This window comes from Phodopus roborovskii, unplaced genomic scaffold (genome assembly GCF_943737965.1).
Source record: "Phodopus roborovskii unplaced genomic scaffold, PHOROB, whole genome shotgun sequence".
NCBI lineage: Eukaryota > Metazoa > Chordata > Mammalia > Rodentia > Cricetidae > Phodopus > Phodopus roborovskii.
Genome location: NW_026126598.1, coordinates 6,789,833 through 6,807,660, shown reverse-complemented (window position 1 = coordinate 6,807,660; position 17,828 = coordinate 6,789,833). Strand labels below are relative to the sequence as shown.

Genomic DNA, 17,828 nt, shown 5'->3' with positions numbered 1-17,828 from the left:
CATAGTCTATGTTCAGGTCTGGATCTCTTCCCTGTATATTCATCTTCTTTCTTCTCTTCATGTTGGAACTGAGAGTCTGGTTCAGTGGTAGGGCAGTTACCTAGAATCCCCCAGTGAGGGGCTAGGGACATGAATCACAAAACTGATGCCCAAGGCTACCTGTGTTCACCTTTCTTTTTTCCCAGTTGGCAGATATCCAGGTTGCCACTTAAGTGACTGGTTGCTTTGTAACAAGAAAGAAATGTAATAACTTAAATAACAAGTTATTTATTTGCATACAATGTTGTAAGCTGTAAAGATAAAACTCCTCTGTGTTCTACCTGATATCAAGGGAATCAGACTCAACCAGAGGTGGGGGAACCACACCCAGCTCCTAAGATGATTGGCAAGGGCCTGTGGCCACATCTGTGCTCATAAAATATATGCCATGTAAGCATGTGGACCAGAAACTGATTCCCTAAATGCCTGTAAAAATAAGCCAGGCATATAAGCTTGTGACTTACTCTCTCTCTCTCTCTCTCTCTCTCTCTCTCTCTCTCTCTCTCTCTCTCTCTCTCTCCAGCTAAGTTGTTACTGAGCCCTCAGTTAGTTCTCTGGTCTGAGGCCTCAGTATTCCTTGGTATGGGTCTGCTGGGACTTCCTTACAATATGGTGACTAGCATGAAAAGACATAAACTGCAGGCCTTACTAATTCAAATACTGGGATTTCCAACATATCACTCCTTCTGTTGGACAAAACAGACAGAAGTGTAGCTCAGAGGCCAGTACTGTCTTCCCATGGGGAAAGTGGCTAGCAAATTCAGAATTATTTATGGTAAGGTTTGAGTTCTTGGAATCACATTTTACTTAATAATCATTTTCAGGAGAACTTACCTGTGCTCTGTTTTTAGACTCATCTGTTTTATAGTTTGTGAAATTTCAAATGGGCAGCCATATGCAGGAAGACCTTTACAGTGTGGTTTATGTTTGAGATCACATATTCATTCTTTCGGGTTCTAGTGGCCAGAGAGGTGTTCATAATGTCCCTATTAGCATGTTGATGTGGATACCCTTCATGGGCTCAGTCTTAGAACACATCAGAACATAAGGAAATGCTAGCACTGGCTATTTGTGCATGAGTGTATCGAAGTACTGATACTCACATGATTGAATTGACAGACTAGAGCCAGGCACAGTGGCACCTGTTTACAGGTGAGCCTTTAAACCCAAGCATTGACCTCTAGCCTCCATACATGGACATATATGTATATTCCCACATACACACACACACACACACACACACCCATATACATACACACACCAAAAAAAAAAAAAAAAAAAAAAAAAAAAAAGGAAGAAAGGAAAAAGAAAATGTGTCCTTTAGAGCATCAGAAGAAATTTGTACCACCAACATCTGCAAATGGCAGATATACAAGACCAAAGAAGAGGTTGCCATGCAGGTGCACACAGAGATTTGTCCTGGCCTCTAGTCATCACTAGTAGGTTTGCATCACTTGGTCATTTGCAAAGAATGCATTTTGGGGGCAGGTGAGATGGTTTAGTGGGCAAAGGCACTTGCTGCTAAGCCTGGTGACCTGAGTTCAATTCCCAGGACCCACATTGTAGAAGAAGAAAACCAACACCTTCAAGTTTTTGTCACACCCCCATCTCTCACCACCTCACATATTAAATATGATTTAAATTTCATTTTAAAGAATATAGGTCTTGACCTATAAAGCCAGACAGAGATCGTTCAAGAGCCAACCCCCCCCCCATAAAAGCTAAAACCAGACTAAAAGGGAGAAGACAAAAATGAGAATTTTTTAGGAAATCTACACTAAGGGGATTTTGTGACTTTTTAACTTCCCTCCTACTACTCCAGAAACTGTATAATTCAACAAAACAGTGGAAGCAATTATATTGTTCTTGCCTAGCTAGGACTTCTGCAAGTGTTCAATCATGAAGCCTCAAACAAAAGCTTCATTTATTCACACTGATAGAAGAGTAGAATCCCAAGCACCCCGGGGATTAATAATACTTTTAGGTAACTTGTTTCCAAGGGAAGTTATTCAGCCTTTGAGTAAAGGCGGGAGGGAAGATGGACCAGCGTTCAGTCAGCCACCATTTCTCAGGATGTCAATCATTCTTCAATCTGTAAAACCAGGATAGGTGAATGTTCTCATTTGTTTTGTGTTGCTGCGATTAAACACTCTGACCAAAAGCAACTTAGAGGAAGAAAGGGTTTCTTTTAGCTTGCCCTTCCAGATCATAATCAATCACCGAGGATAGTCCAGGCAGTAACTCAAGGCAGGAGTCATGGAGAAATGCTGCTTTCTGACTTGCTTGCTTTCAGGCTGCCTCACAAGCTTATGCTTAGTTAGTTTGGCTGTATAGCTGGGACCACCTGCCTAGGGATAGTGCATCCCTCAGGGCTATGTCCACTGTCATCAACTAAATCAAGACAGTTCCCTACAGATATAACCATAGTTCAGTCTGGCTCAGAGGCTTTCTCTTTCTCGTTCGTGTGTGTGTGTGTGTGTGTGTGTGTGTGTGTGTGTGTGTGTGTGTGTCTGTTTGGATCTGGCTCAGAGGCTTTCTCTTTCTCGTTCGTGTCTGTGTGTGTGTGTGTGTGTGTCTGTTTGGGTCTGTGCATGTAAGTGCAGGTATCTTTAGAGGCCAGAAGAGGGCGTGCCATCCCCTGGAGCTGGGGTTACAGTACTGGGAACCACTCCCATCCTTTTCAAGAGCAGCTGTTTCTCTTAACTTCTGAGACATCATCTCTCTGGTCCCAGAATAGCTTGTTACTTCTGGGTTTGCCCAGGGAGTGAGAAACTGACACTGACTACACAGGTGTATGGCAAAGTAAGGATGAGTGCAGAAGGTAATAGTCCCACTCTGGGGAATCTCTGGGGAGCTGTTATCTCAACTCCATGCCAAGGTCTTTCTTATAGGTCCTCTACCATTTTCCTCGTCTGGAATTAGGAAAATGTCCCAATTTGTATATTTCCCTCTCAGCGGTGGTATGAATGATGTCATCATGGTACAGGTTTTTGAAAAACATGCTACCACATGTATGAATATCAGTATCTTTACTGGGGGCTCAATCTTGAAACCAGTAGATGACACCATCTTGTGTAGTTTATTGCTTGGCCTACCCTATTTTCCTGACTAGAGTCCCCCAGTGAGGGGTCAGGATGGCTCAGTGGTAAAGCACTGGGAAATGTGAAAGGCTGGGAATGTGGCTTTGTAGTAAGAGTGCTTGCCTGCTGTGTGTATGCAAGACCCAGAGTTTCATCCCCAGCAACACATAAATGAAAACAAGTCAGATGAGGTGTCTGTCAACAACATGAATAGAGATGAAATGTATTTTTAAGTTTTCACTGCCTTTCTTCTCTGGTGTCAGCCTCTGAATGTTAATATTTTAATGTAGATTTGGTAGTTAAGTAAGATATATTTTATATCCTTTCTTATACTTTTCCCCCTTAGTAGTTTATAGTTGGTTCTGAAGTTTGAAAGTAAAATTCTTTTCCTTGACTTCCACACTTGGATAATATTTATTCCCCCCGCATCTCAATAGCATGCACTATAAACTAACACAGTTCCGTTTATTTACTTCCCTCTTGTTACAGTTGTGATCGATGGTAGGGACAGAGGCGTACGGTAGTAGAGGGTTTTTGCTTTACAGCGATGGGAATGTGAGCCAGGGCAGCCTCCTTTCTGCCTGACAAGTCATGAAGCTTCCATTTCAAAATTCACCCCATCGGAAGGGATTGATGCTGTGGAAGTGGGCAGACCAGGGGCCAGCTGAAGAGGACTAGGTGTGCGCTCGAAAGGAAGATGTCCTGATCTGTGGTTTTAAACCTACACAGCAAAGTCCCCGGAACCCAGGAAGAGTGTGAAAGAAGCTGGCAGGGACAAAAGGCAGACTGACAGGAAGGGTATGCACCTGCCTCCTGGCATCCAGTCGCTTCTTTGCTCTTGGTTGACCATCATAAGAGCAGGGGGCTCCTGGTTCAAAAGCAGGTACTGGACTGGGGCCTCAAAGGCTACAGTGCTTGCCAACATGCATGAAGTTCTGGGTTGGATCCCCAGTGCCACAGAAACTGGGGGGATAGAGGCAAGCACTTGAGAGGTAGCAGGAGATCGGCCCAGTTTAAGGTCATCCTCAGCTGTATAGCAAGTTCAAGGCCAGCCTGGAATACATGAGACCCTGCCCCCACCCCCAGTTTAAAAAAAAAAATTAAGAAAGAAAAGTCAGAGGACATGGCATCTACCCAAGGCTAGTTGGAGAAGGAACTTAGGCATTATTACTTCCCTTCAATGCTCTTTTCAAACTGCTTAAGTGATTTAAAACTAAAGGCTTGAATAGATTTCTGTAAAGGCTTCCTTTTCCTTTCCTCCCGGCATTACTCTGCTGGGGCAGTCCTTCAAGCTCATTATGTTTCCAAGGCTAAATACAAATAGATTAATGGAACTTTCTCTATGCAAAACATTCGACCTAAGGCCAGAATTTTAAAGAAGTGTTTTCTATAAATATGGCCAAGTTAAGTCTATTAACTTATAATACCCACTGAATATCATCTCGAATTTCAGATTGTCAATTATTAACCCTTTAGGTGGATTTAGAATTACTGTATTTGGGGTGTGTGTGTGTGTGTGTGTGAGAGAGAGAGAGAGAGAGAGAGAGAGAGAGAGAGAGAGAGAGAGAGAGAGACAAAGGGTCGTCTTTATATAGCCCAGGCTGGCCTCAAATTCATAATCCTTCTGCTTCAAATTTCTATGCTAAAAAATTGATTTCAGATACATATTGGAACTTGAGGAAGATGGCTTTTCATACTTTTTTGACGATTTCACACATACATACACATATACAATACATTTTTGTCTTGTTCACCTCCATTACCCTTTCTGATTTCCTTCCCAATCCTATTGAACCCCTTCTTCCCAGCAAGTTCCCCTCCTACATTATGTCAAGATGCTAGTTGGGCTACTTGAGACACACATACACACACACACACACACACACACACACACACACACGTGCTTGAGTATGCACATGTAGGTGTTCCTCTGAGTTTAAGCATAGCTGGTAGCATGAACACAGATGCAGTTATGTACTGGAACATGGGCAATTTGCCAGAGACCACAAAAACTCCCAAAATCATTAACAGTAGAAAGGCATTTGAGTCCATGCTTGATTGTGTTTGGTTGATTGGTTAGGTCTTACGTAGCCCAGGCTGGCTCAGACTTCTAATCCTCTGCCTCAGCTTGAATCTATGTTCTTGCTGATCAATGGTTAGTAGAATCACCTCTTTCCAAGACTTACTGTCTTTAGATTTAGCTCAGAGTCTGAAAGTGATATTAGGCAACCAAAAATATTTAATATATTGAACTACTGAAATGTAGAAGTCATGATGGCTTCCAGTGTTGGACTAGAAATCTTCCAAAGTAGGGCCTGATGTAGTAGTACATGTCTATAATCCCAGCACTTGGAAGGAAGGAGGCAGGGAGATGGCTAGCTGAAGCAGAGATCTGCTTGGGCTATGTAGTGAGATACTGTCTCAGTAAAACAAAATGAAATGCCTAATTAGGAAGATTGAGAAGGGACTGAATTTCAGAGCTGTGGTAGAAGATTGTGAGTTCAAGGTCACCCTGTTGGAGCTACAGGTCATCTTTCCTCAAAGTGTGGGTACAGTTTAGCTCATTTCCCACAAACGTCATATTGCTGCCATTTCCCAGAAGGGTAAAGCTAAAAAAAAGACCTCATATTTCCAAAATTAATTTTATTAAAGGGACAGAATGTGTTACTATGCAGAAGCACCCACCACCATTTCTTCTTTGAAAAGTTTTTCTTTAATTTATTACATTTGTCCATTTATTTTATGTGTCCATGTGGAGATCAGAGGATGGCTTTACAGGAGTCAGTTCTCTTCTCATACTATGTGAGTCCTAGGTATCAAATTGCAGTTGTCAGGCTTGGTGGCGGATTCTGAGCCCTCTTGCTGGCTCCTTTCAAACTGTCTTTCTGTGTATTTAATTATTTATTAAATTTGTTAAGTCCCATGGCATCCGTGGTGGTGAAGTAACTTTAAAAAGATGAGACCTGTACATCGTATTACTACGTTATTGATTCATTTTACTAAGACAGGGTTTCCCCATGTGGCCCAGACCATTCTGAGATTCACTATCCTCCCAGAGTACCGGGATTACAAACATTCGGTGCTGTGATGTAGAGATGTGGGCATCATTCTTAAAGCCCTTCCAATGACATCTCTGTGGGAAAATCTCTCTGGAGGATCCCTGTCCCTTGTCCATCTCTTTTCTTCTCTAGCCATTTTTCCTTGGGCACAATGGCATTTGAGGGAATTGGACTGTATGTGCTGAAGCTCAGGCCCCTATTGACTGCAGTCTTTGGTTTTACTCCTTGAATTTTGGTTCAAGGAGAGATCTCACCCAACTGCAGGACTGGAACCAAAGCTACAAATGCATTGGATTCACTTTGTCCCCCTGGCATAGCTCTCTTCCTTCACAGGGCCACCGATGTCAACAGGGGATAAAGAAGGAGGTTGAAATCAGGAAGGATCATGTTGGGAGGTGGAGAGAAGGCTCAGTAGTTAAGAGTGCTTGCTGTTCTTGCCAAGGGCTGAGGTTTGCTACTCAGAACCCAAGTCAGGTCACTTGCAGCTGTAGGGGACCTGGCCTCCAGGGGACAGTGTGGTGATAGGTGACACAGTTAATACCCATAGAATGAAGCATTGCTGTGGCTTTTCCTCTGTTTGCTGCACGAAAGGGAAGCACTTGGTGGGTGCGAATGTGTACACAAATCGTCTAGTTTGAGGAATTGTGCGGCGGGAAGGATGCCTAAGTGGCCACTTTGTGAAATCTAACACTGCTAGATCTGTGATGCGTGGGGTGGAGGTTAGATCAAGACCTTTTTGTTCTGGACTCTGATCCCCTCCCCCCTCCATGTCTAACAATGAAATGATTATTTTGTATTGGGCACCTACTATGTGCCTCACTGTGTACCTACGATCTACACCCTGGACATCCATTCCCTTTTCAGAACCTGCTCTTTGCTTTTGCGACTGGCCTAAATGCAATTCAACCCCAGGCTGCAGGCCTAGTAGCGTTTCCTTGGTTAGCGCAAATCTCGGAAGCGGTTAACTGCAAAGGGAGCGGAGCTTCGCGGTTCCTGCCCGCGGGGAAAGGCGCCATGGGGGCCAGGGGCCCGATCCGCCACCATAGGCGGGTTGTAGTGGGAGCCACAGCTGTCAGTGTCGCACCCAGGGACTGCGCCCCCGCGGGGCCGACCGGGCGCCAGGGCGGAGAGGAGGGGCGGCGAGGGGCGGGGCGCGCGGGGCGGGACGGAGGAGGGGCGGTGGCACCGGCTGGCGGCTCCGGCTGGGCGCGCCGAGAAGTCCCGCTCCGAGAGCCGCGAGCGCCTGGAGTAAGGCGCGCTCGGTACAATCCGAGGAGCGAAGTCCAGAGCGCCGGAGCAAGGGCGGGAGAAAGGGGTGTCCCCGCCTCGCCATCAGGGACCCCTTTCCCTGCCACGATCCAGCCCCGGGTAGCCTGTGGCGCAGGCGGCGCGCTGCCGATGGAGTTCACTTGAGCCGGGAACAGGCGGGAGAGGCAGGCCGAAGCGGAGCTAGTCCCGCGACCCGCGGCAGCTTCAACCATAGCTTTGCGCACTACACGCGGGCGACACCCGCGGCCGATCGCCACTCCCGGAGCGTCTCGGTGCCACGTCGCGGCGGGGCTCAGGACCCCTCAGATCAGCCCGCGGCGCTGCCGTACAGGCAGCACCCGCTGTCGGGGAGCCCGAGGCGGCCGCCGGGGAGCAGCTTTCGCCGCTGCCGCCGTACGCCCTCCTCCTCCCTCTCCCTCCTCCCTCCCTCCGCACATGGTCTCCTTTGTCCTGTCGCCGCCGCAGCCGCCTCGATCTTAGCTACGCGCGCCGCGGCGGCCGCTCCTGGGCCGCTGCTCTTCAGCTCTGCCAGGTCCCCGGGGCGCACCAAGTTGAGTCCTTGGTCTGATCCAGCCGGTGCCCCGCGCGCTCCGCAGAAACCACCGGGAGAGCGCTCGGGCCGGGCCCCCTCCCCACCTCCCCGCCACCCGCCCTGGACTTGGCTGCGTTGGATGTGCGCGCGCGGCGCTGACTACCCCGGCTGCCACGGAGGAGCCGGGTTTTGCTACTGCTGCAGCTGCCGCCGCTGCTTTTGCGGCTCCGGTTCGGATTTGGTTCGCGTGCTTCGGCTTTGAGACTTTGGAGAGGAATTAGCAAAACACACAGACTTGCGGACCTAGCCGGACCGGCTGGAGTTGGGCGTTTTCTCTGCTGTGGGTTTTGGTTGCTCTCTCTGGGTGGTGTGTGTTGATCTACCAGGAGGGAACTCGGCGGAGGACCCAAACCATGAACTTGGGGTTGACAAGAGCGCGGAACCCCTGGCGACCAGGTAACGTTGTGCCCTCCACCCCTGGGGGGTGGGGTGGGGTAGCTCAATCGTCCGCCGCCCGCGGTTGCGGGGGAGGAGGCAGGGGTCGAGGGGTCTTTTGTTGCGGCCGCAGCCGGGCCAGGGTGGTAACAGGGGCGGGCTGCTGGCGTCTGGCGGGCCCGGCCTTCCTCCCCCACCCCTCCCCCGCTCCCCTTTGTACTTTCCTGGCTCCCTGCACCCGCTGGGCTCGGCCGGTGAGCCACGAGCGCCTGCCCTGGGAGCCCTGGCGGTTAGAGACGATCCCACCTCCGGGAGGGGACTCATGGTTCCCCGAGGAGATCCACTAGATCCCAAGCTGGGATGCCTGCGCCCGCTTGGGCTAGGAAGGGCTCCCTGGCGTGATGCTGCTTGCTGACGGGTCACTGTCCCTGCACTGATCTCCGGGTCCCCGCCCTCCGGCCTGTGCGCGCACGCGGAGCCCAGGGAAGCGAAAGGAGAGCTGGCTGGTGCAGGAACTCACCCGCGCTTAAGTTTCCAAGAGGATTGTCTTTGCTGCTCCCGAAGTCCCTCCTCTTGCTGGTGCAGCTTTTGAGAACCACCTTGGCGATCCGAGTTTTAAGGGGATCTGGGTGCAACTCTAGACGTCTGGGACTCACCCTTGTGCACCGGAGGTTTTTATTTCTTTATTTTTATTTGTTTTGCTCGTTAGTCAATTTGCTTGACTTAACTTTTCGTTCACACCAGCTACAGCTTCTAGGGCATAGAAAGTATTGATATAAAAGACAAATAACACCCATCCTGTAAAACGCCTCAAAGTGCTTGTTTCTCTGGGAATTCTACACACGGCCTCTTAAGTGTATAAAACCAATCAAAGTCAGTCGAAACCAGGAAAGAAATGGCACCTGATATATTAAAATCTGTGCGGCTAAAGGTAAAGGGTACCGGAGAGACCAGGGAAGACACCCGGTGCGTTTGCCGCTAGACTCACCGCACCTGCATTAGTCGTTGCTAATTTAAAAAGAAAAAGAAAAATTGGCTAGGGAAATGATCCAAGTCATAGAAGGAAATGTACTATTTTTTTCTTTTAAAAGTAACTAAATGAAAACCACCACGATTAAGGAGCCCAACGACTTGTTCAAACGATTATAACATATGCTTTTGTATGTGAAGGGTATATGAGGAGGTCAGAGGACAACTTTCAGGAATCCGTTATCTCCTTTCGCCTTTATGTGGGTACGAAGGATCGAACTGAGGTCGGCAGGCTTAATAGCAAACACTGCTGAGCCATCACACCTACCTTGTACAAACGATGTGTTAAAGTATTAAGTGGATGAAAGTTACCTGAAGAAAGTCGAAGGATCTATGTGGAATTTGCACCCATCAAGTCTTTGCCTGGGAGACTCTAAAAGTATGTGGATGAAGGTGGTCCACACCGCCAGATGAGAGAATGAGGGACCAGAAGGACTTTTTCATCAAGCCACCGAGGCATATGTGTATCTTTGGTGTTTTTGCGTTTCCAGGGGAGGTCTTTTTGAGACATCTCCTTACCCTGAGGCACAAGAGACAATTCAGCACTTTGTGACTGACATCAGTAAATTGAAGGCTCAAAAAATCTTCCATTAGAAGGCATTGCTCTGAACGTCTTAAATATCCGTCAGACATGTTTCCTTGATAACTGTTGGTCACAGCATCACCAGGTCCTCGGGGTCACTTTACTATCTGCTCACACCACTCAGTGCCCAGTGGTGCTCACAAAAGGGACAGAATCACAGAAGCTGCCACCTACAGCCTAATCCCTGTCTGGCTCTCATACCTACAGCAACTGGGGAAAAAAAAAAAAAAAAAAAAAAAAAAAAAAAAAACGCAACCTTAACCAGTTGCTTCCCCCCTAGCTTCTACGATTTGCTGTTTTGGAAGAGCCATAATTTTTTTTTTTTTTAAGAAATCTATTTCCTTATGCCCACTAGACTCAGTGTAATAGAAAATTCTCAATTTTTCAATTTCAAGTGTCATTTTAGTTCTGTAAAATAATTGAAGACACAGGCTATTGCTTGTGTGTGCATGTGTATAGTTTTTTTTTTACTATCAAAAATATTACCTACATTTTAGTTTTGAAGCCATGATTTGTTAATGATTATTCTGAGGGCAATTAGCAGCATTTTAAGAACGATGCAAACTCTCCAAATTGCTGAATTTTAAACTGCAAAACTCACAAGTGTGGAAATCTCATTAATATTTGGGTATAGTAACACCTCTAATGCATCCGGAACGTTATGGCTTTGTCAGATTCACACATCTCTGTAGATGTCATGCATGTTTCTGGGGCTTGGTAACTTAATATTCTTGGACTATTTGATGCTGACTACCCTTCCCAAGACTTTCTTTGTGGCTCACTTTCACGAAATGCTACTATAACATAATACAATTTTGTTTTCTTATGATATCAGGAAAGTCAAGTGTGTATCCTATTATTCCTTCAAAATCAGGGGGAGGGGAGGGGATCTCTGTAGGGTTTTTCACAAGTGAATGCAATCGAATACTTATTTTGTACATTTTTGCTCTTGATCCTATTAATCCTCTGAACTTACCCCTGTAGAAGGAAGATTAGAATTGAAATAAATGAGAACCAGCCATAATGAAAATAGGTTTGGTCTTTTTGTATCCCTGGCCTTTGTGAACTGGAACATTTCCCTCAGTTGTACACAGAAATGTTTCATCTCCATCAATGTAGCATGGAAAGACTACATAGAATATCTTCTTTGTCCCCCAAAGCTAGCCCTAGTTCCCTTGCCCCTATTCCCCATATTTCCTTCTCCTACATTTATTGAACATCCTGTGCCTTGCTTTATCAAATTTATGTATTTCTGTACAGAACATGAAAGATCAGAGTTTTCTCATAAAGGATACATACAGATCAAACCCAGTATGAATGTAGGTTGACCACTGACATTTCAAAGAGGTGTCTTCAAATCAGAAGAGTGAGCTTGCTTAATTTTACCTTTTTTCTAAATCGTAGAAATAAGCATTAAATCTTCAACGTTACCATCTCTTTCACGAAAACGACTCTTTGCTTATTTCCCGGAACATTAGTATGTGATGTAAATTGACTTTAGTCTTGCTATTTAAACAGGGTATTGACTTCCCTCATGCCAGTATAATAATTAGCAGGCATGATCTCTGAAAAACATGAAAAGAAAGTAACCCTGGTGGCATGGTGGCCAGTTTTTCAGCAGGGTCAGCCCTCATCTGAAACACTGAGGTTGGCCTGGTTATTGTGAGATACCCTGAACACTGGCATCATCAAATGCATCTTTAAAAACAAATTAATTCTGGGTGTACTGGTTGATACTTTAGTGAAGAAAGGCTTAATGTCCAAAAATACACATTTATAATTTCTGGAAGAAAATTGAAAAACAGAAAATCTGGTATTAAAAAAAAAAAGAAAAAGAAGAAGAAGCCATTTCCAAATAATGATCTGTCAGTGGAATTGGAAAATCATTTGTGAATGAACTAAATTGCCTTGTGGACCATTTCATAGAAATATGTTTTTCACAGATAATATGTCTAATAAGGACACATTTTGAAAATCGGATTTTTTTTCCCCTTTCCCCCAATAAATAGCTGCAGAGCAGGCCTTTCTCCAACAGTCAACCAGCACCACCTTATGGAGGACTTGGGGAAATTACTGACTCTTATATTTTCCTAAAATCTTGTCAGTTGATTTAAAATTGTAGCAACCTATGATGCTGTAAGTGATGGTCTTCACTGACAGTCTTAATGTCTTCTTGTTTTTCAGGCATCAGATGCTAGCTCTGAAAAACTCTTCAACACTGTTCTTGTAAACAAAGGTAAGACCCACTCCCCTTTATTATTCTAAATGATGGCTTTAAAATAAATGTGCTTCTCATTGTCATTGTCCAAGAAGAAAGAGAAAAGGGAAATTCATGTGATCTTTTTGTCTTCACATTTTGTGCTTTTGCTTGCTGTGGAATCTGCATGTTTTTGAGAGATGCGGGAGAAGAAGTTCTCTTTGAAAGAATTTACTGGCTCCTTGTTTAAATTGATCGGTGGTGTTAATTTCATGTAGGCAGCTGCAATAGAGAAAAATGTTTTTATAATGTCTTGATTGTTGGTTATCAACTTCCCGGCAGTCGGATCACTATAAATAGTATATGTGCACCTCAGACAATAATAACCAGTGGGGTATTTAGTATTCATGGCCTTATCGCCATAAGCCAACCCTTCTTCTGCTTTGGGCTCTCTGTAAAGTTAATAAATGTGCAAGAGGGCAGAATTTAAATACGCACTTCTCCATTTATTCCTTCCAAACCTCAGTCTATAGATTAAGAGAGGCTAATGATGCCGAGGTATATTCGGGGAAGGCTCACCCTAAGTAACTGCCGGTAGGTTTCTCCGCAGTCTTCATTTGCAGAAGTGTCATTAGACACAATGAAATTTAGGAGAGTCTCCGTGCACTGGCTTCGAAAGGTGTGTAATCTGAAAGATACAAATGGTGTCAACCCACCTCCCCCTTCCCACCATAGAACCTCACTTAACGGGCTTGCAGGAGAATTGCTAAATAAAGATATGCTGGCCTGTGGCAGCCTCTGTCCCACTAAGGATGCTAGGGAGCTCTGTCCCAGGACTGGATCAGGAATTAGGTGCCCATGGAGTGTAATGGGAGCCCATTCTAGCAGTATGCTTCATTTAAAACATTTTTAATTTTTTATTCTTTTTACTTACTAATTAGTAAGACATTTCTACATACAGTTAGTTTGTGCTGTCCAGTTATTTTAAAATTGAACCTACCTTGATTTTTTAAATAGTCCGTTATATTTAAAGTTGTCCCCTAGGGTCTATGTGCTTGTAAGTTTGCTGGGACTCCCAGAATTAATGTCATGTTGAATGTGAGCTTGTATTTTAATTGCATGGTATGATTCCAGTTTTATATGTCATCATATTTTTTTAATGGCCTGAGAAGTTTGTATAAATTTGTTATCCGAAATGCTAAAAGCCCTATAAAAGCTGATGTGGGTGCTTGACAGCACATTTCCCTCAAGGCTAGGAATGTATGGTTGTTTTCTGATCCTGATACTGGGAGGAAAGAATTAGTGGGCCTTGGAAGAGGTGTCCTTGATTTAAAAAAAAAAAAAAGGAGGGGAAATTGGGGCAGGGCAGGTCACTACTCCACCTGGGACGGTGTCATCCTTGTGTTAAGTTGCTGTGGCCTTTTCTAAGCTGGCTCTGGGTTTGGCTCTATAGTTGCCACTTGAGGAGGAAGACAGACTGATGACTGAAGAGTCCCTTCTCGCTCTCCTTCACGTCTCTTCTCTTTTTCCCATCCCACCCCCACCCCTGAGCTTCCAGCCCAACACTTCCCACATTCTTATTTTTGTTTACTTACACTGAGTGATGTGTGGCGTCTATTTGGCAGTGAACAGTCATGCCCCTGACCGGGTGCCTTTCTTCTCAGCTGCTTTCTGAGAGTAGTGAGGGGTGATTTCAGTTGCCTTGAAAGGATTAAGGTTTCTTTGTGTATACTAAAATCAACACAGGCTTTTCTCCTAAGCTTTGCTTGGGAAACGTACACAAATAAGCATTTTAGTTGATGACGGATTATTCCTTCGCCCCTTATTTCCATCAAAATGGCCTTTCTTTCCTCCCCTGGAGTTTCCCCTTAATGCCGTATGCTAATTCCTGTTGGTAGCATGAATGGCAAGCTCCTGAATGGCTGTGCAAGTACAGGTGTTGCTGAAGTAGTGGACTACCTGGTAGTCCTCCCTGGAGAAAGGGCTTGAGTGATGCTGGGGATCTCAGACAGCATCAGCATAGTTTTCAAAACTGCTAAATATCAGAAAACACCTACCAAAAAAGAAAAAATTAAAAAAAAAAAAAAAGAATCATTGTTACTGATGTCAGTAACTCCTGGGAGACGGGTACAGCAAGCCTCACTAGCTAGTGTGGTTTGGTGTCTGTCTGTACTCCTGGTAGTAGCAACAGTGCTTTCTACATATATAGTTGGCAGGTCCTTTAGCTGTCAGCTTCTCTTACATCAGGTTCAAGTAAATCTGAAAAGCTGGCTTGCCTAAAAGTCAGTCAGGTGTGTGTTTGTACATATATGTATGTGTATGTATGTATATATAAAATTATGTGTGTGTACTGTTGTATATAAAGAACAGTACACACGAGAGAGAGAGAAGAGAGAGAGAGAGAGAGAGAGAGAGAGAGAGAGAGAGAGAGAGAGATTTTTAAAGCTTTGCCAGGAAAGACAGGTTTAAGCCAGATAACTGACATAGCTGGGACATTCTTAAAGGCCTTCTCTTATTGAACAATATTAACAAGAGTTTTAGGGAGTCCCATATTGGCATCCTTCAGAGCCAGATGTTCAATGCCACATATCACCCCCTTGCCTTCACAGAAGCCTGGCAACCTTCTGGTCTCAGAGTAGCAGGCTTAGCTGGGAAGGTTATGCCTCCAAGCCTGGTGGTCTGGTGGGTGTGCAAATTTGGTCCATAAAATTTCACTGTTGGAGGGCAGTGGTAAGCTCACAAGCTGATTGGGCCAGGGACTAGGGAATTGGCAGCTTTGCTGTTGGACTGCTCAGCTTAGAGACAGAGCCCCAGGCTGTTACAGCAAGGGGCTGTGGCTCAAGTCCATCCCTCTGCTAGTGAGCTTCAACAAGCCATTTAGCCTCTGCAGGTCAGAATTTTCAATCCTATACAAATCTAGTTCTGGGCCAGCATCTCCAGTTGGGATAAAACAGTTAATTGGCAAAAGGCATGAGTTGGAACAGACAGGGGTATGATGAATATGTTTTCTCTAACTTACCAATTGATCTTTATTTAAATGTTCCCAGTATGTAGACTCAGTCCAGTTCATTGGAGTAAGACCTGAATAGGTGTTCCAAAATGTTGCTTCTTTTGGTGCCTTTTATTTCGTCTTACAAGTCAATCAGGTGGCGTGTGCTTGCTTATATACACAGCATACTCAATGGGAAGGGGAGCCTTTCAAGAGAGGCATGGAATCTGAGCCTGCAAATTGGAAGGATTATGGCTGTAGACTTAAAAAAATATAGCTCAACTTTAATCAAGGTCATGGTTGCCTTATCTAATCTCGATGTGTTTAAATGTTTACAGGATGTTCATGTGAATTTTATGAATCCTTCTGTCTTTGTGATTCAACCATCTGCTAAAGGAAAAATGAGTTTTCCCACTGAGACAGAAGCAGAGATTGACTTACTTATTGCCCCTGTGTTGTGAGCTGAGCAGCTAAGGGAGCAATAGGCTTAGTAATACCCCAGCTTCTGAAGCATGTTGTGCTTAAAAGGGAGCTTCCAGGAGTAGGGGAGATGGCTCCCTCATGCCTTGCAAGCATGAGGATCTCAATTTGGATCCCGGGAACCTTCATTAAAAGCCAGATATGGTGGCCAACCCCTGCAATCCCAGCAGTGGGGAGGCAGAGGCAGGAAGATCCGTGGCTAGCCAGTCTAGCCTACTTGGCAGCTTTCAGGTAGAGAGATCTTGTCTCAAAAACAAACAGGCAACAAAAACAATAACAGGCCTGGGAGATGACTCAGCAGGTAAAGGCACTTTCCACTGAGGTGTAGCAACCTGAATGTAAAACTTGGAGTAGAGAACCAATTCCGTGAAGTGGACCTCTAACCTTCGCAATTTGCCATGGCACCCTGCATGTGCTCAAAAGTGAACATGCTAACAACAATAACAAGGTTGAGGAAGACACCTGATATCAACTTTTAAGTTTCCACACATGCAAACATGTATATACACTAGACACACTCACATACATACAACATGGCCAATATTTATTACTTTTTTCTGGAGACAGTTTCTCTGTGTAGTTCTGGCTGTCCTGGAACTTGCTCTGTAGATCAGGCTGGCCTCAAACTCACGGAGATCCACCTCTGCCTCCTCGGTGTTGGGATTAAAGGCATGTACCATCACTGCCTGGCTACTACTACTACTACTATTACTACTATTATTATTATTTGTTTTTTCAAGACAAGATTTCTCTGTATAACATCCCTGGCTGTCCTGGAACTCACTTTGTAGACCATGCTGTCCACCACCCCTCTTTTAAAGATTTTCTTTTTCTTCTTAATTATTTATCTGTGTATGAGTTTATGCGCATGGGTGCAGTGCTCACAGAGGACAGAAGAGGGCATCAAATCAGCTGTAGCTGGAGTTGCGGGTGCTCTTTGACCTGCCTCAAGTGGGTTCTGGGAATCAAGTCAAGCCCTCTAAAGAGCAGGATACACTCTTAACTGTTGAGCCATCTCTCTCTTCCCTGTTATCCTTTCTCACTCCCCAGAACTCCTCCTTGGCAGTTTGACCACCGCAATGCTTAGGCAGATGTACACACATCCATCCTACCAAGACAGTTAATCTCTTCTAAAGCCCTAAGTTTGCTGCAGGGCAGAGCTCCCCAAGGAGGGAAGGAAGTTCTGCTGCCTCCCAGCCTGGTTGTGGGTCAGCTAGGAGACAGGACTGCCACCTTATTTAGCTTCATACTCCCTTTCCCAGGATCCCTCCTGAAGCCAAGGCAGGCTACAGGGAGAAGATGCAGGAGGTGTGCGTGACCTGGTATCTTTCTTACCCTGTTTCCACCTTTGGACCCGTTTCATTAACTTCTGGGCTGCCATGAATAAATGTCTATACTCCACAGGACGCCAACAACTGACCAAAGTAATGAATGGTTTCACCAAGGTCCCATTTGGTGAACTAATTAGTTTGGTGGCCTTACTTAGAAAACATGGATGAGGGGGTTACTTATAGGCATGTCTGTGAACCCAAAGCAGCTACATGACCACAAAATTCCACCCTATCATGGATGACAACTTTGTGGAAGCCACATCATAGAGTGCCCCATTGGTTGATTTTCTACTTCCTATATACTCTAGAATCCTCCATGATCCCTTGCAGCCGAGGGTAGGAATGGGGGAGTAATGGCTAAACTCCTAGATGAGATCCTTTGACCCTTCTAGCCTCCTACTAAGGGTATTAGCAGCTGTTTTACAATTACTGTAAGACCTAGCTGCCACTGTATATTGTTCTTCTCAGTAAGTTTCCATGACTACCAGGCAAGGTAATGTCTATTCCAAACTGGATGTGGGATGATCCTGTTATGCCCGGAGGCGTTTTGTTTTGTGTTTAAAGCTGTAATATAGCATTCCCACAATGTAGACTTACATCCTGCTAGGGAATATTCCCTGTGCTAATTTAAAGAGACTCTCTAAGGGTATCTCTGAGGGTGGTGGTGGGGAATAATCTAGAGAGGATAGAAGCCTCCCAGTCCTATGGCTGAGCATAGTTTGTCTTCAGAAAAGTGAAGGAGCAATGAACCATCACCTAGCAGCTAGGCAGGCTCCTACTTCATCTCCAACACCAACTATGGGGA

General features: G+C 45.2%; 1 protein-coding gene across 5 annotated transcripts in view; it reads left to right on the top strand.

Moving 5' to 3' along the window:
- The window catches only part of Auts2 (activator of transcription and developmental regulator AUTS2), a 1,043,762-nt gene that overhangs the window by 939,648 nt on the left and 86,286 nt on the right, over positions 1-17,828 (top strand). For all 5 annotated transcript variants that reach the window (XM_051204788.1, XM_051204790.1, XM_051204791.1 and 2 more), the window contains exon 6: positions 12,211-12,262. In XM_051204788.1, the coding sequence (XP_051060745.1) occupies positions 12,211-12,262 (52 nt within the window). The remainder of the gene's footprint in view (positions 1-12,210; positions 12,263-17,828) is intronic.